This window comes from Myotis yumanensis, unplaced genomic scaffold (assembly GCF_028538775.1).
Source record: "Myotis yumanensis isolate MYYU_CA2020_CCGP unplaced genomic scaffold, mMyoYum1.0.hap1 SCAF_8, whole genome shotgun sequence".
In the NCBI taxonomy this organism is placed as follows: domain Eukaryota; kingdom Metazoa; phylum Chordata; class Mammalia; order Chiroptera; family Vespertilionidae; genus Myotis; species Myotis yumanensis.
The window spans coordinates 22,145,500-22,162,562 of record NW_027223759.1 but is presented as its reverse complement, the minus strand read 5'-3'; the positions used below and the strand labels follow the sequence as shown (position 1 = coordinate 22,162,562).

General features: G+C 54.3%; 2 protein-coding genes across 8 annotated transcripts; both read left to right on the top strand.

Moving 5' to 3' along the window:
- Positions 1-5: 5 nt before the first annotated feature.
- ATG9A (autophagy related 9A) lies at positions 6-9,255 on the top strand. 7 transcript variants are annotated; one of them, XM_070422181.1, is made up of 16 exons: positions 6-111; positions 1,050-1,103; positions 1,488-1,619; positions 1,734-1,777; positions 2,541-2,605; positions 3,375-3,536; positions 3,730-3,871; positions 4,110-4,858; positions 4,940-5,093; positions 5,197-5,376; positions 5,746-5,994; positions 6,197-6,375; positions 6,475-6,598; positions 7,361-7,586; positions 7,758-7,903; positions 8,191-9,255. In XM_070422181.1, exons 3-16 carry the CDS (start codon positions 1,517-1,519, stop codon positions 8,194-8,196), a joined length of 2,529 nt encoding a protein of 842 aa, XP_070278282.1. In that variant the 5' UTR covers positions 6-111; positions 1,050-1,103; positions 1,488-1,516; the 3' UTR covers positions 8,197-9,255. The 7 variants fall into 7 exon arrangements, with proteins under 7 accessions (XP_070278282.1, XP_070278285.1, XP_070278280.1 ...); XM_070422184.1 differs by having other exon boundaries at positions 1,047-1,103; positions 6,481-6,598; XM_070422179.1 differs by having other exon boundaries at positions 1,047-1,103.
- A 375-nt stretch (positions 9,256-9,630) lies between these two features.
- Positions 9,631-16,963, top strand: ABCB6 (ATP binding cassette subfamily B member 6 (LAN blood group)). Its single transcript, XM_070422173.1, has 19 exons — positions 9,631-10,464; positions 10,777-10,914; positions 11,167-11,353; positions 11,552-11,653; positions 11,819-12,002; positions 12,823-12,944; positions 13,454-13,563; positions 13,759-13,824; positions 13,997-14,122; positions 14,259-14,335; positions 14,419-14,482; positions 14,595-14,680; positions 14,888-14,945; positions 15,153-15,257; positions 15,662-15,836; positions 15,971-16,083; positions 16,296-16,390; positions 16,465-16,533; positions 16,680-16,963. Exons 1-19 carry the CDS (start codon positions 9,916-9,918, stop codon positions 16,789-16,791), a joined length of 2,538 nt encoding a protein of 845 aa, XP_070278274.1. The 5' UTR covers positions 9,631-9,915; the 3' UTR covers positions 16,792-16,963.
- Positions 16,964-17,063: the final 100 nt, after the last annotated feature.

Genomic DNA, 17,063 nt, shown 5'->3' with positions numbered 1-17,063 from the left:
TGGCAGGCGCCGGGCCTAGCGCTCTGGGTCGGGTCGAGTCCTACGGAGCTGTCGGATCCCCAGAATCACCGGGGTCACGGTTCCTGAGGTGAAGCGCGAGACCGGTTACTGGTATGTCAGGGCCCGGGCCGGACCTGGCCGGGGCCGCCCGCGGAGACCTGAGTGAGCTCGCGGCGGGTAACGGGGGAAGGGGCGCCGCGGGCGGGGCGGAGGCGCGCGGCCGGAATGTTTTGATAGCAGGGCATGCGGGCGGGCGCGCGCCAGCGGCGGGGCCGCGCGCAAGGTTGTCCGCTGTAGGGAGCCGAGCCCCGGGCCGGACCCTGGGGCGCGCTGGGCTCCAGTCGTGGCAACTGGGTGTGGGGAGGCCACCCAGCCCACCTGGGGTATCCGCTGTCGGACGGGCTCTCACCTCCAACATCCGCAGGAACCCCTGAGCCCAGGCCCGGCCGGCTGGGGTTCCATGGGCCCTGGGTCCACATTGCCCGGTGAGTGGTGAGTTCCCCGAGGGTTTGGCCAGCTCCTGTGGACCCAGGGCTCTCACTAACCCAGGGACTCCCACCGCAGCCGGCCGGGCCGTGCTCCAGGGCCCCGGGACCGGGTGAGTGCCACCTGGACCATGCCTGGCTCCGTGGACCTCCAGAACACACAGTTGGTCCAGGATCTGGATCTACCCCGGCCCGGTCAGGCCTTCCCATCCAGAAGTTATGCTTGCCCGCTGGCCCTTCAGTGCTCGGGGAGCAGGAGAGGAGGTTGGCCAGAAAGGTCTCCTGGGGTTTGCGGCTTTGTGGACCCTGTTGGCCTAGTTTCTGAGGCTGAGGTGGAGCAATGGAGAGACCTCAGGCCCTCACGGACTCAGTCTTCACAGCTTCAATAAGCCACTGCTTGAGCTGAATGAGTGGCCCTTTATAGTGCTGCCAGCGGAAATGCCCATGACCCTAGGCTGTCCCAGGCTTGGCCCCTCTTGGTGGGGTGGGGGGCATGCCTGCGAAGGTTAGTTTTTTCCTGTCCCCACTCTACTCTCTGGGGCCTGACACCTTCTCCTCCAGCAGCTGCAGAGCCAGGACATAAAAGCTGGAGTGAAGCAGACACTGTCCATGGAGCAGGTAAGGCCATGTGCTTATTTCAGACCTTTGTTTACAAAATGCTTCCAAACTGCTAGTCTCTTAGGAGACCAGGCTTCTCCAGAAGGGCAGGGAAAGGGCCCCTTCTCTCTACTAATAGAAAATGAAACAGATCCCCCAAAGGGGCGGAGTCTGGCTTCAGGCCAGCAGGCCTCAGCATATACTCAGTAAAGGCTCTGGGAATGACTGACCTCATTGGCCAGTTAAGGTCTCCCAAGCCCTGAACTTACTCCTCCTCTGTCTTTGAGTCAAGAAGACGGTAGTGGAAACCAAGGATTTTTTCTCACTCTTAGTCTAGTAGGCAGGACAGCAGACCAGCAGTATGGGGGCACTGACCCTGGGTCTCTTTTTCCTCATTTCTGGCAGGTGGATAAGGTGGACAGGGGGCGGTGGTGATGGCGCAGTTTGACACTGAATACCAGCGCCTAGAGGCCTCCTACAGCGATTCACCCCCAGGAGAGGAGGACCTGTTGGTGCACGTCCCTGAGGGGAGCAAGTGTAAGTTCTTGACCATGACAGCCAGAGCTGGGGCATGGGGGAGAGTTGGTGGAGTGGGGAGCAAGGGGCTTTCATTCCTTCAGGGCTCTGACATCTCTACTCCTGTGCCCACAGCACCTTGGCACCACATCGAAAACCTCGACCTCTTTTTCTCTCGAATATCCTTTGTGTCTCTGTGTTGGAGCTGTGGGACCTTTAGCTCCTCTCTAAGCCAGGCCTCTGATGGGAAGTTGGGGTGGGTTTGACTATAATCCCTGTAAGGGGGATGGAACTATTGAGGTTAAAAGAGGATGGGGGAAATAATGATTGTTGTAAGTAACGATATCCCACATTTACCAAGAGCTATGTACCTTTCACTTTTTTTTTTAATGTTGGGTTGTTTTTTTAAAATATTTGTATTGATTTCAGAGAGGAATGTGGAAGGAGAAAGAGACAGAAACATCAAGGATAAGTGAGAATCACTGCCTCCTGCATGCCCCATATTGGGGATCGAGCCCACAACCCGGGCATGTGCCCTGATCAGGAATCGAACCGTGACCTCCTGGTTCATAGGTTGACACTCAACCACACTGGCCAGGCGATGCCTTTCACTTGTGGTGTTTATTTATAAGGAACCTCTCTAAGAGTGCTTCTCCTTTTTGATGGGATGCCAATAACCATAATAATTAATGTCTTTTGACTCATTATGTGTCAGCTCTGTGTTAAATACTTTACATGCATTGTCTTAGACCTAATAATCCTATGAGATAGGTGCTGTTATTTCCAATATATCACTGCAGACAAAAGCTTAAAGAGGTTAAGTACTTGGGCAAAATTACACGGCTAGAAAGTCATTGAGCCAGGACTTAAGCTCAGGTATGTGATGCCAAAGTCTGCTCTTAATTGCCGTCTCTACGAACTACTTTTTCTTAAGAATTACACGTTTATAATCTACACCAGAAGAATGGCTTCACTTGTATGCTCATCGGGGAGATCTTTGAGCTTATGTAAGTATAAAAGGGTTGGTGAAGGAATACATCTCAGTCTTTACTCTCCTTGAGCTCACCCCTGGCCCTACCTGCCAATGCATCTCAGTCCCAGGCTCAAAATTCTGCAAACCTTTGTATTTCAGGGACTGGATATGGCACCAAAATTTACAGCCTTCACCATTTTTATCTCCCATATAAGCTTTCCAAGTTCTGTCTCTGCCATGAAGAGAATTCAGACTTGATCATTTCATCAGAGCTCCAGTGGAATGGGCATGCTTCAGTCAGATGCCAGCCACTTGAGAAAAGTGTCTCTGTTCTGCCTTGTTTGCGCCTTAGATCTGCTGCTGGGCAGAGAGCCTTCTAAGAGGAAGGAGCCTCTTTGACCTTGCCAAAGAGGAAGGGGTTGGGAAACCGTCCCTCAGTAAGAAAAGAGTTCAAATCCCCAAAGGGCTTCTAACGACTATATCAAAAGGAAGTCAGGGACCAGGAACCAGCGACAACAATCAAGACTTTTGAAAGAGTCCAGTAAGCAGTGGCAGAGATTACTGTGAGGCGAAAGACAGAAGCACACTGATTCTGTAGGGGCTGAAGCTAAAAGCAAAAAAATAGGAGCTTGTTTGTAGGGCTGAGCAGTAGAAAGAGCCCACGAAGAGCTCCCCAGCCCCTCCATTTCCCAGAGGCTGCTCCCTAATCGTGTCCCGCTGCTTCCAGACTCCTCTCTTTTCCACACTATTTCACTGGTGCGTCTCTGACTCTTGGGCTGCGCCCCCTCTTCCCAACTCTCCAGGCAGTTCCTCTTTGTGGTTGCCTTCACCACCTTTCTGGTCAGCTGTGTGGACTATGACATCTTATTTGCCAACAAGATGGTGAACCACAGTCTTCACCCCACCGAGCCCGTCAAGGTCACTCTGCCAGATGCCTTTTTGCCTGCCCAAGTCTGTAGTGCCAGGTAAGGGCTGCAGGTCAGAGGGCATCAGAGTCTGTAGTTCTGATCGAAGGTGGGGAATGGAATGGAATGTGAGGCAGTAACACATTCCCTAGAACAGAGACTCAGGCCCAGCCTTGCCAAATCCTCCAGGAGAGCAGCTTATCTGCCAAGACTCCTTAAAGGCACCCCTTCTCGCCATTTTTTACCCCACCAGGATTCAGGAAAATGGCTCTCTCATCACCATTCTGGTCATCGCTGGTGTCTTCTGGGTCCACCGGCTTATCAAGTTCATCTATAACATTTGCTGCTACTGGGAGATCCACTCCTTCTACCTGCATGCTCTGCGCATTCCCATGGTGAGACTGGGAAGTTGGGCAGTTAGCGCCACAGCCCAAGATGCCTTCTTCACCTTGGTAAGGGTGGGGTGTATTCCTGAGCATCAGGCCTCCTCAGCTGTCATTGACAGATGAGCGAGCCTCTGCTTAAGGGCTCCACTCAACTAAGCACAGGACCCTGAGCCTCTCAGGTAATTCAGGGCAAGGGGTCAAGGCAACCATCCCACCTTCCACACCTTGTCTCTTCCCCACCCCACAGTCTGCCCTTCCATACTGCACGTGGCAGGAAGTGCAGGCTCGGATTGTGCAGACCCAGAAAGAGCACCAGATCTGTATCCACAAGCGTGAGCTGACAGAGCTAGACATATACCACCGCATCCTCCGTTTCCAGAACTACATGGTGGCATTGGTTAACAAATCCCTCCTGCCCCTGCGTTTCCGCCTGCCTGGCCTTGGGGAGGTTGTCTTCTTCACCCGTGGCCTCAAGTACAACTTCGAGCTGATCCTCTTCTGGGGACCTGGCTCTCTGTTTCTCAATGAGTGGAGCCTCAAGGCTGAGTACAAACGTGGGGGGCAGCGGCTAGAGTTGGCCCAGCGCCTCAGCAACCGCATCCTGTGGATTGGCATCGCCAACTTCCTGCTGTGCCCCCTCATCCTCATCTGGCAGATCCTCTATGCCTTCTTCAGCTATGCTGAGGTGCTGAAGCGGGAGCCTGGGGCCCTGGGAGCACGTTGCTGGTCACTCTATGGCCGCTGCTACCTCCGCCACTTCAACGAGCTGGAGCATGAGCTGCAGTCCCGTCTGAACCGTGGCTACAAGCCAGCCTCCAAGTACATGAATTGCTTCTTGTCACCTCTGCTGACACTGCTGGCCAAGAATTGCGCCTTCTTTGCTGGCTCCATCCTGGCCGTGCTTATTGCCCTCACCATCTACGACGAAGATGTGTTAGCTGTGGAACACGTCCTCACCACCGTCACACTCCTGGGGGTCACTGTGACCGTGTGCAGGTGGGTCGGGTAGCAGGTGGGAGCGAGCTGACTATCATTCCCTGGCCAGGCTGACGTCTCACTGTGACCCTGGTCCTGCAGGTCCTTTATCCCAGACCAGCACCTGGTGTTCTGCCCTGAGCAGCTGCTCCGCGTGATCCTCGCTCACATCCACTACATGCCCGACCACTGGCAGGGTAATGCCCACCGCTCGCAGACCCGGGACGAGTTTGCCCAGCTCTTCCAGTACAAGGCAGTGAGTGGAGTTGGAGTTAGGGCCTGCTAGAAACTGGCCGATAGCTTGGTGGTGAGGCCTGGGATCCCTCCTGCTCTCATGGCCTTGGTCCCTTCCCTTTTAGGTGTTCATCTTGGAGGAGTTACTGAGCCCCATTGTCACACCCCTCATCCTCATCTTCTGCCTGCGTCCGCGGGCCCTGGAAATTATAGACTTCTTCCGCAATTTCACTGTGGAGGTCGTTGGTGTTGGAGATACCTGCTCCTTTGCCCAGATGGATGTTCGCCAGCATGGGCATCCCCAGGTACTGGGAGAGGAGGGGGCAGGTGGCTAGAGACAGTGCTGGCAAACTGCAAAAAGGTATTTCTCCTGAGCCGACACCTCACAAAACAGCAGCCCTGTCTCCAGGCACACACTGCTTGATAAACAGGAGCCTGGGCTGGATTTTAGCCCTAAACTGGCACCCTTGGCCAAGAAGCTCCCTGAGAAAGGCACAAACCAAGCAATTAGCTCAGCGTGTGGCCACTCCTGGGGTGGGCACCAGGGCCCTGGACAAGATACAGCAGTGTATTGCAGTCTCTGTCCTCCAGGGGTAAACCTCTCCCTAGCAGGAAAGGTACAAAAAGGGTTCCTGTAAGAGAACTATCCTCTCACTGTGGCCTCTCTTGTGCAGTGGCTATCTGCTGGTCAGACCGAGGCCTCAGTGTACCAGCAAGCCGAGGACGGGAAAACAGAGTTGTCACTTATGCACTTTGCCATCACCAACCCTGGCTGGCAGCCACCACGTGAGAGCACGGCCTTCCTGGGTTTCCTCAAGGAACAGGTTCAGCGGGATGGAGCAGCTGCTGGCCTTGCCCAAGGGGGTCTACTCCCTGAAAATGCCCTCTTTACGTCCATCCAGTCCTTACAATCTGAGTCTGAGGTGTGTTCCTGGGGGCTGGGAGATGATGGGCAGAGTGGACTCCAGGAGCTGGAGTTGAGAACTGGGCATGGGGTGGAAGGGCCTACCCTATAGTTTTCCTTCTCTCTGTTTAGTCTGTGTCATTGGTTCCTGATATAAAAAATGTTGGGGGCCCCAGAGGCTTCCCTCCTGCCCTGAGAATTCTCACCCCTTTCTTTCATAGCCACTGAGTCTTATTGCAAATGTAGTGGCCGGCTCATCTTGCCGTGGTCCTTCACTGCCCAGAGACCTGCAGGGTTCCAGGCACAGGACTGAAGTCGCCTCTGCCCTGTGCTCCTTCTCCCCTCTGCAACCTGGTCAGGTTTCCACAGGCCGGGCTCCCAGTACCATGACAGGCTCTGGGTGAGTAGAGGTGGGCCAAGATGGGAGGGCATGGCAGTAGCACCTAGCATTTTATATCGGTCTCAGAAATGTTAATAACTGCTGTCTCTGTGCTGGGAGGGACAGGATAGATGCCAGGACAGCCAGCTCTGGGAGCAGTGTGTGGGAAGGACAGCTGCAGAGCCTGGTGCTGTCAGAATATGCATCCACTGAGATGAGCCTGCACGCCCTCTATATGCACCAGGTGAGTGGGCCGCAAGGAGCAAGGCCACGGACCCAAGGTAGCAGTTGAAAAATAGAATAGAGGGTTTTAGACACGGAGAAGCAAGACGTAGGTTCAAATCTCTACTCTGCCATTTACGTGCTCTGCAATTTCCATTCCAACATATACCCTCTTACTATCCATTTAGCCAAGCTTATTCTCATCCAGGGCCTTTACACACTGTGGTTTCCCCTGCCAAGTATCCCTTTCTCTGTGATATTTATATGGCTCCCTCCTTCTCCTTATCAGATCTCTGCTCTTAGCTTTTCCATGTGACAGTCTCTGGCCACACTGAGTAAAAACTTCCCTTGCCCGCCCTTCTGAATCTTCCCATTCCATTTTTCTCCATAGCATTTAGCACCATCTGACTTCTTTTTTTCATCTGACATATTTTATTATTTCCTTATTTATTTGTTTATTGTCTGTTCTCCCCCCCTTCCTCCCTCCTAAGTATATAAGCCCGAAAGGGGCTTGGATTTTGATCTGTTTTTCACTGCTATATCCCCAGCACCTAAAAGAGTGCCTGGCACTTATATCCATATTTTGTTCTTAAACCAGGGGTCTGCTAAGAATTTAACCTGTAAAACATTGTATGTAGGTTACACACTATTAACACAATAGATACTCTGGTCAGTGATTCTAGGTGAGATGGTATAAATGGGAACTGGCTGATACCATGGTGGGGAGCAGCTGTTTCAGACAGATACCCTTCTGTTCCCAACTAATGAGCCCCCCACTTCTCAGCTCCACAAGCAGCAGGCCCAGGCTGAACCTGAGAGGCATGTGTGGCACCGCCGGGAGAGTGATGACAGTGGGGAGAGTGCTCCTGAAGAGGGGGGAGAAGGTGCCCGGCACCTCCAATCTATCCCCCGCTCTGCCAGCTATCCCTGTGCTGCTGTACCCCGGCCTGGAGCACCGGAGACCACTGCCCTGCAAGGGGGCTTCCAGAGGCGCTACGGTGGCATCACAGGTATCCAGTGGGCATTCAGGAGGACACAGCCTTTCTTCGCATCCCTCTTGAAGAAAGAAGTGAGAGGGACCAGGCCAAGGAGAATAACCCCTCTCTGTCCCCACACAGGGCAACCCTTTCCCTCATTCCTGTTTGTATTCGTTCTAAGAGTATGTTTACTTGTGTCTCTAGATCCTGGCACAGTGCCCCGGGCTCCCTCTCACTTCTCTCGGCTGCCCCTTGGCGGGTGGGCTGAAGATGGACAGTCAGCATCAAGGCACCCAGAGCCCGTGCCCGAGGAGGGCTCTGAGGATGAGCTTCCCCCTCAGGTGCACAAGGTAAGGGCTCCAGGACCTGTTAACAACGGCCAGAAATAGCAACTTCCAGGCTGAGGTCAAAGCTCACGTGAAGGAAGTTGGGCCTCTCAAGCAGAGATTCTGCACCCTTTCACCCAAAATACACTCCCCTTTCTTTCCTCGCCTGCTCTGAAATACAGGCCTTGATTTTTCCTTTGCTTACCTCCCCAAGGATCAAGCTTTTCCTTTTCTTTTATCTCCAGGCTTCTTTTAGGTAAGCAGCAGATAGCTGAAGACTATCTCTGCTACCAACCCTCTTCTCTCCACAGGTCTAGACAAGGCTGAGGAGGGTCCCTATGTCCCAGGATGCAGGCATCTGTTGCCCTGCCATCCCATCCACCTGCCATGGAGGGCTTCTTTGAGTGTTGCCTGGCTCCACGCGTATGGTGTTTGTGTGTCTGTGCCTGGCCAAGAGAGGTGCCAATAATACTAGGCTCACCACAGCCCCAGAAGAGAAATTGGGGGCCTAGGACCAGGGCACACAGGACTCTAGCCTCATCCCCAGGAACCCACTTGGCTCGGAGTGTGGTGCTAGCAACTGGTCCCCAGCCCAGCCCCAATACTGCCACCTTTGCACCTACCCCTACGAGTTTCCAGAGGACTGCCCAACCACAGAAGCTGCCAACCAGGGAGAACCTGTGCCAACTGTGGAGTGGGGAGGTTGGGCCTGGACCCTCAACCTCTGTGGCCTCCCTCTCCCCACCCTGAACAGATGAGCAGCTCAGGCTGTGGCCCTTACCTCACCCCCAGTTCTCCCAGTGCTACAGCCTGCTCCCCCCTCCCTCCCTGTACATCACTGGCATGTGAGCTGCTTGCTCTGGTTCTGTTCGCTTGTTGCCCTCCTGTTCAACTTTTGACTTGCGTTGGCGTAGAGGCCCTAGCTCCCAGCTCCTCTCACGCTATCTTTTGACACTAAGGATGGTTTCTAAATTACAGGAGCAGGATGGAAATTTTTTGCTGCCCTGTCCAATTTTTCAGATGGCTCCTGGGAGACTGAGGCCTTCCTGGCCCCCATTACTGCTTATTGTACCCCCTCCCTCCCACCTCCTGCACAAGGGACGGGGTTGGAGTATGCCCTGGTCCGTCTACCTCCCAGCAAGAGAGCTCTGACCTGCCTCCTGTTGTCCCCTAGAGGGGGACAGAGGGGAGGCAGGATGGCTTTGCCCTAGGCTTTGGGCTGCCGCATTGCATGCTGGGACCCAGCTCTTACCCTCAGCCCCACCCTCGGCTCCAGTCCGCTGCGGGAAGTGGTGAGTTGCGCTGCCTGAACTCGCCGCGGGACGCGGTGGTGACTGTGTACAGCTTCATTACCCTTAATAAAGAAGGGACTTTGACCAGGTTGCGGCCATGTTGTCTCCACGGCTAGGGTTCGGGGAACAAGCGGAGTGGGGTACATGGGGTCCCTACAGGTGGCTGGGGACCGGGACAGGCCCTGTAGGAAAGTGGGCCTAGGCGATGTCGCAGACATACCGAGCCAGCGGGCTTAGCAAAAGGGCCGTTTCCGATCCAAGGCTCCTTGGAGGTCAAGGTCTCCAGCCGGATGGGCGGTCAGATTTCCCGCTCTGAGCACGTGACCGAGCTGACTGCGCTGGTTTGTTTCGCCTTCCCCAGCACCCCTTCCCCCCGCCCCTTCGGTGACACATCGCCAATGACTGGGAAGGGACTGGGCGGTTACGGTGGGCGGAGCTGCTGCAAAAGAATGCGGCTCGAGTCGACACGACATCCGTGCGGAGCGGACTCAGCTCCGGGTCCCAGCGAGTGAGGGGCGGCCGGGAGAGGCGGCGGACGTGCCCTGCGTGAGTGCGCCGAGTGCGTGGCGGCGGCGCACGCGCCGAGCGAGTGGGCGGTGTGGCTGGGTCCACGTGCATCCCTGACAGCGACCCCCGCGGCTCCATGACCCGAGGTCGCCCGGCATCCGCGCCCCTCCCCAAGCGGCTGGCCCCGTTTGCCTGTCCCGCAGCCCCCGCAGCCTCGGCCTGCGGCCCCGCATTGCCATGGTGACTGTGGGCAACTACTGCGAGGCCGAAGGGCCCGCGGGTCCGGCCTGGGCGCAGCGTGGCCTGAGCCCCTGCTTCTTCTTCACCCTCACGCCCTCGGTGCTGATGGCCCTGGGGACTCTGGCCTTGGTGCTGGCCCTTCCCTGCAAGCGTCGGGAGCGGCCAGCAGTCGCCGACGCGCTGTCTTGGGGGGCCGGTCCTCGTGTCGCTCCCTACGTGCTGCAGCTGCTTCTGGCCACACTTCAGGTGGCCTTGCCCCTGGCCAGCCTGGTTGGTCGAGTGGGCACTGCGCGGGGGGCCCCGCTGCCAGGTTACCTGCTGCTGGCTTCCATACTGGGCACCCTGGCCGGCGCCTGTGGCTTGGGACTGCTCGTTGTGGAACGGAGCCAGGCGCGGCAGAAGCTAGCAATGGGCGCCTGGATCAAATTCAGTCACAGCCCCGGTCTCCTGCTCCTCTGGACTGTGGCTTTTGCAGCCGAGAACTTGGCCCTGGTGTCTTGGAACAGCCCACAGTGGTGGTGGGCAAGGGCGGACTTGGGCCAGCAGGTGAGGGACCTCATGGGAGAGTGGAAGCATGGGTGGCAGGGGTTGGGAAGAAGGATGTCAAGTCTGGTCATACTGGCTCCACGCTTTGGGGTGACTCTTAAGGGAAGAGGGAGGGGCTGACGCTGGCTGGGAGCTGATAGCCAGCTGGTAGGGCGTGTCTGTGCTGAGTCATTGTGGATTTTTCCCAGCCCATTAGATGCTGGGCCCCGAGGAGGAACCAGGGTGCATGCCCTACCAATCCCCAACCCTGTTATTAGTAGTAACAATGGGATTTGGCTCTGTTTGATACTCTCCTCACATGTTTCATTCTAGGTACAGTTTAGCCTGTGGGTGCTGCGCTATGTGGTCTCTGGAGGGCTTTTTGTCCTGGGGCTCTGGGCTCCCGGACTTCGTCCCCAATCCTACACATTTCGGGTCAATGAAGACGATCAGGATGTAGAAAGGAGCCAGGTACACCTCAACTTTTGAACCTTAGGGTCTGTCTTAACTTCATTTCTTGGCATCATTTTTCCCTACCATAATAAACTGTTTCTTACCCAAATCTCACATTGTGCCCTGTTAGCCTTTCTGACCCCATCGGGGCTTACTTGTGGGTCTAAAATGCCTGGGATCTGCACTCCCATACATTTTTCCTAGAAGGTTTCTGGCTAGTGCACTTCTTTATGATTTCTAAGCTTCCCTCTATGTATTTCACCATCCTAGGTTCAGTCAACAGAGGGGCCACCAGCATCTACCTGGCGAGACTTTGGCAGGAAGCTCCGGCTACTGGGTGGCTACCTGTGGCCTCGGGGAAATCCAGCTCTGCAACTTGTTGTGGTCATCTGCCTGGGGCTCATGGGGTTGGACCGGGGACTGAATGTGTTGGTGCCCATCTTCTATAGGGATATAGGTGAGGGAGAGGGGTGCCAGCTTAGCACTCTGGTCCTTCATTGGACTGGTTGGGGCAGGAGGGGCGGTCAACCCAGGGCAGTGCGACAGAGTTGAGAGCTGGGTGGTCAGAAAAAGGCTATGGCTGGTGCCTGGGGCAGTCTCTCCAGAAGAGGGGACTAGGGAGCCATCAGTGGGCTTAGACTCATTTTCTCCATAGTAAACTTGCTGACTGAGAAGGCACCTTGGCACTCCCTGGCCTGGACTGTTACCACCTATGTCTTCCTCAAGTTCCTCCAGGGCGGTGGCACTGGCAGTACAGGTATGGGGGACTCTCACCCTGGTTGGTACTGACCCCTCCCTCTCCTCCCCATAGTTCCCTCCCACAGGCATGCCTCCCCTGGACTCTTTGGTGCTTTCTGACCTTTCACATCTGGGTGCTGGGCTGATGTCAATTGTCCCCTTAGCCCTACTGAATCCTCCTCAGGCTTTGTGAGCAACCTTCGCACATTCCTGTGGATCAGGGTGCAGCAGTTCACAGCTCGGGGGATGGAGCTGCGCCTCTTCTCCCACCTGCATGAGCTCTCACTGCGCTGGCACCTGGGGCGCCGAACAGGGGAGGTGCTTCGAGTCGTTGACCGGGGCACAGCCAGTGTCACTGGGCTGCTCAGGTACCAAGCCCATGGAAAGGAGTGTGAGGGGGTGGGGCAGGAAAAGCAGGGGGGCCTGAGAACAGACCCAGCTTGAGGAGCTGCCCCTTCGCCCTCTTTTTCTAATAAGGTTAATGTACATATGCTCTGTAATAACTTAAAGTAGATTGAGAGCATATCTCTTATGAATTCTACTCACTTCTTCAGAGGTTTCCACTGCATTTAGTATGTTGAGTTCTGCTTCTTGGCATTTTTACATGTATATGTGCAGACTCCCAGAACTAAAGTGGTATTGTGAAGGTTTTTCCTAAAACAAATGGTATCACAATATAGGCATCATCCTCAGAGTTGCATTATTTTTTTTTTACTTTTTAAATATATTTTTTATTGACTTCAGAGAGGAAGGGAGAGGGAGAGAGAGATGGAAACATCAATGAGAGAGAATCATTGATTGGCTACCTCCTGCACGCCCCCTACTTGGGATCAAGCCCACAACTTGGGCATGTGTCCTTGACTGTAATCGAACCCAGGACCCTTCAGTCCTCAGGTGACACTCTATCCACTGAGCCAGACCACTAGGGCCTCACAGTTGATTAACAAAATGTTACGGAGATATATTCTCATTGGAGCATGAAGATCTCCCTCTTTCATTATGATAGACCCAGAGCATTCTGTAGTTTGGCATGCTGTGTTTACTTTAGCCATCCATCTCCTGAGGGGCATTTAGCTCGATTGCAGTCTGTTGCTGTTGGAAACAAAAAACCACACTGAAACTGCTAGAGGTAGAGTTGCTGGCTCTGAGTCCTTATATTTTTCTTTGTCACTTGACTTCCCCTCCCAGCTACCTGATATTCAACATTCTCCCCACACTGGCTGACATCATCATTGGCATCATCTACTTCAGCATGTTCTTCAATGCCTGGTTTGGCCTCATCGTGTTCCTGTGCATGAGTCTTTACCTCAGTGCGTGCTGCTTGGTGAAACCAGCTCCCTGAACTCTCCAAGGACTCCCTTGAGCATGAGCTCTGACCCCACTTGGGTGACCCAGCTTGGAAGACTATAGATTAGTAGACTTGAATAGTCTCCTCAGCTCCCCAATAATGGTGGATGGGCATACTCCTCGGCCATGGAAACTTTAGCTTAACCTGTGTGGAGGTCCAGGGCTTGTGGTCACATTAGGTCCCGTTGTGGATACGAGTCAAGGAGGAAGCTCACTGTGTCACAGATGCAGCTTGCCTTGATTTGCTCATCAAAAGCATTTTCACAGATGAGGCTTTGTACAGGCTGCAAAGATATCTTGGACACAGCCTCTTCCCTCAGGGAGCTTAGGATGTTCTCTCTTCAGAACCTGGGTCCCTGGGCTGTAACGAAGGGTTAGTGTGTAGTAGGCATCAGACATACACATGTGGTTTCTGCTGTTGAAAATGTTGTCTTGATCTCTTCTCCTTTTCCCTCCTCCTTTCATGCTATAGCCCTCACCATCGTGGTCACTGAGTGGAGAACAAAGTTTCGACGTGATATGAACACACAGGAAAATGCTACTCGGGCACGAGCCGTGGACTCTTTGCTAAACTTTGAAACGGTAACAGAGGCCTTAGTGGCAGTGGTGTGAAGCATGGAAATATGGAGGTTTGTGCCTGGGACCACCGAGGCTGCTGAGGAGCTGGGGGGTGCAAGATGTGCTATTTAAAATTAGAAAAAGAGGGATTGGGGATCTGGAAGCAGTGATCCAGGTGCTCAATGCTGCAGCCGTCAAATGGTGCTTTGAATTCATCAGGTGAAGTATTACAATGCAGAAGGTTATGAAGTGGAACGTTATCGAGAAGCCATCATTAAATATCAGGTGAGCACGCTAGTTTGAGGCCTACTGACAGCAATGGCCTGGCCTTGTGGAATTACCAGAGCCAAAAAGAATAAAATTTGGGCTGTGAGGTTGAAGGTGCCTGGGCCCAGGTTTGGATTTGGTGATGGTCAGCGCATATGTGACATTCCTCTCTCCCATGTTATTTCCACAGGGTTTGGAGTGGAAGTCAAGCGCATCACTGGTTTTACTAAATCAGACTCAGAACCTGGTGATTGGACTTGGGCTGCTTGCTGGCTCGCTGCTTTGTGCGTACTTTGTCAGTGAGCAGAAGCTACAGGTGAGGGAACTGTGCTGGGGACAGGGAAGAGGGGGCCACCAGGCTCCTGGGTGGGAAGCAGAGAGATGACAGGAAGTGGGCAGGGTGATAACCTGAAGGCCTCTTGTGGATGATCCTCTTCCCTGGATCTCCACAGGTCGGGGACTTTGTGCTTTTTGGCACCTACATCATCCAGCTGTACATGCCCCTCAACTGGTTTGGCACCTACTACAGGTAACCTGATCCCTGGCCCTCACCTGTGCAGTGCATTATTTCCCCAGCTCCTCAGAGGAGCTCCAACCATTACCTGCTTGCAGGATGATCCAGACCAACTTCATTGACATGGAGAACATGTTTGACCTGCTGAAGGAGGAGACAGAAGTGAGTGGAGAGAGAGGAGTGGGGCTTGGGGGAGTGAGAGCTGCGTGGTATTTCTGGTGTCTGGAGGATACCAGACCTGTAACAGCGCCGCGCATTGGTGACACTCTCCCAGGTGAAGGATCTTGCTGGAGCAGGGCCCCTTCGCTTCCAGAGGGGCCAGATTGAGTTTGAGAATGTGCACTTCAGCTACGCTGATGGGTGAGCCCCTCCCCTTTTGCCGTCCCTGGACTCTTTCCCACTGTCTACTTACTGCCTTCCTGCCCCTCATCCCTGCTTCTTAGCCATCCCTGCTTCTTGGGAAGAGAGCCCACACAGGGGAGGGTCAGGGCCGAGTAGTAGCTCTGGTGATGGAAGGGGGCACTGGGAGTGCAGCAGGCCTGCTGACCATACCCGCTCTCCTTGCAGGCGGGAGACCCTGCAGGATGTGTCCTTCACTGTGATGCCTGGGCAGACCCTGGCCCTGGTAAGAGGAAACCCAGCCACTTGGCCCAGCCTTCTCCATCTTTCCTTATTCCAGTGTCCATGGTAGCTTGTGACCCAGGCTGGGAGTTAGAGAGCCCTGTCATGTGTGGTCACATGTGAATGTGGCAGCCTCCATGGACATTGGTGCCGTCTTGGAGAAAAAGCCTTAAAAGCCAACAGGCCTAAGAATGCGTTTCCCTTACAACAGGTGGGCCCATCTGGAGCAGGGAAGAGCACAATTTTGCGTCTGCTCTTTCGCTTCTATGACATCAGCTCTGGCTGCATCCGAATAGATGGTCAGGACATTTCACAGGTGAGGTTGTTTGGGAGGAAACTGTCATTGTGTGTCAAAGCATGGTAAGTGCTGAGCATCCAGGGAGAGGAGGAGACCTCACCTCTTCAAAAAGCTGGGGCAGGAGACCTTAGCCTTTCTAGCGCCATCTTACCTACACTAGAAAGAGTCATGTATGGTGCTGTTCACGGTACAAAGATCAGCAGCAGTCTAGGGAAGCAGGGAGAGAATGGGACTTTTCTTTTTAGCGATGGGGAAATAGACTCAGAGAGGTTGAGTGGCTCATCCACACAGCTAGGGTTTGGGGTGGTGGTAGCAGGAATTTTACCCAGGGCCTCTCATCCCATGTGCTTTCCGCCAGCCCATCCTTCCTCCTAGGCCTGGGGGGGATCTCACAGGCCAGGAATATGGTCTCTTGGCCCCAGGTGACCCAGATCTCCCTCCGGTCTCACATTGGAGTTGTGCCCCAGGACACCGTCCTCTTCAATGACACCATTGCCAACAATATTCGCTATGGCCGCATCACAGCTGGGAATGATGAGGTGCAGGCTGCTGCCAAGGCTGCAGGCATTCATGATGCCATTCTGGCTTTCCCTGAGGGTGAGCTTCCCTGGCCCTGTTTTGCCCTGGGCTGTTACTCCCTCTGTCCTCTGTTCCATCCCTCCCTTGCCTCATCTGAACACAGAAACCAAGTTTATCATGTGTGACCTGAGGGAGGTGGGCAATATCCACAGGGTATGAGACGCAGGTGGGCGAGCGGGGACTGAAGCTGAGCGGTGGGGAGAAGCAGCGTGTCGCCATCGCCCGCACCATTCTCAAGGCCCCCGACATCATTCTGCTGGATGAGGTGAGGGCCCTGGGCAACCTTCACCCCTCCCTCCTGCCCTGCCTGTGTCCATGCCATTCCTGCGGGGCACTGTTTTCCAGGAACCCATGTTTCACAAAACACTTTACAGTTCTCAAGTGCAAACAAGGTTCTTTTTGATACCTGAGACCTCGGCCAGCAGCTTGCTGGGAATTTGGGTGTCAAGGGCAGTTTTACCCAGACCCTCTCTGTAGGCAACATCAGCGTTGGATACATCTAATGAGAGGGCCATTCAGTCTTCTCTGGCCAAAGTCTGCGCCAACCGCACCACCATTGTAGTGGCACACAGGTACAGGACCGGGGCAGCAGGCAGCGGGGCCACTTTTGGGGGTGCCGTGGGTAACTGGTCTCTTGACTTCTCAGGCTCTCAACTGTGGTCAATGCTGACCAGATCCTCGTCATCAAGGATGGCTGCATTGTGGAGAGAGGACGGTAAGGGGCACAGCAGGATGAACAGGGCTGGGCCTCTGAGAGAGGAGCTCTCTCTCGCCAAATCCCTGTTATCTCTGTGGGCTGGTGGCGAGGACTCTTGTGGTGAAACTGATAGTTGGGACTTACACTTTCCTCCTTGCTTCCAGGCACGAGGCTCTGTTGTCCCGAGGCGGGATGTATGCGGACATGTGGCGGTTACAGCAGCAGGGACAGGATGAAATCGCTGAAGATACCAAACCCCAGTCTAAGGCACGGTGACCAAAGTTGTGGCTACTTCCTTCCCAAAGGGTCACTGAAAGGGAATAAGATGTACCCTTCTCCCATGGCATATTTTATCCTGGTCTTGGGGTGCTGTGCTTGCCAAAGTGGGGGAAAGGGACCTTTCAGTAAAGCAGTTTTTGGGGAAATAAAAGTGTGGACTGTGCTAGGACCACTGTGACTTCATGATGTGGCATATTGCAGTAGGCCTCTACTCTTAGATTGGGTGAGTATTCTTGACAGGACTCTACTGGTTTTGGTTGGAAAAGAGA

Coding starts and splice junctions, on each gene's coding strand:
- ATG9A (XM_070422181.1), top strand. CDS start 1,517: ATGGCGCAGTTTGACACTGAATACCAGCGCCTAGAGGCCTCCTACAGC. Junction 2,606..3,374: donor GGGGAGATCTTTGAGCTTAT/GTAAGTATAAAA, acceptor CCAACTCTCCAG/GCAGTTCCTCTTTGTGGTTG. Junction 3,872..4,109: donor ATGCTCTGCGCATTCCCATG/GTGAGACTGGGA, acceptor CCCACCCCACAG/TCTGCCCTTCCATACTGCAC.
- ABCB6 (XM_070422173.1), top strand. CDS start 9,916: ATGGTGACTGTGGGCAACTACTGCGAGGCCGAAGGGCCCGCGGGTCCG. Junction 14,336..14,418: donor TGGTTTGGCACCTACTACAG/GTAACCTGATCC, acceptor ACCTGCTTGCAG/GATGATCCAGACCAACTTCA. Junction 15,837..15,970: donor CATTCTGGCTTTCCCTGAGG/GTGAGCTTCCCT, acceptor CAATATCCACAG/GGTATGAGACGCAGGTGGGC.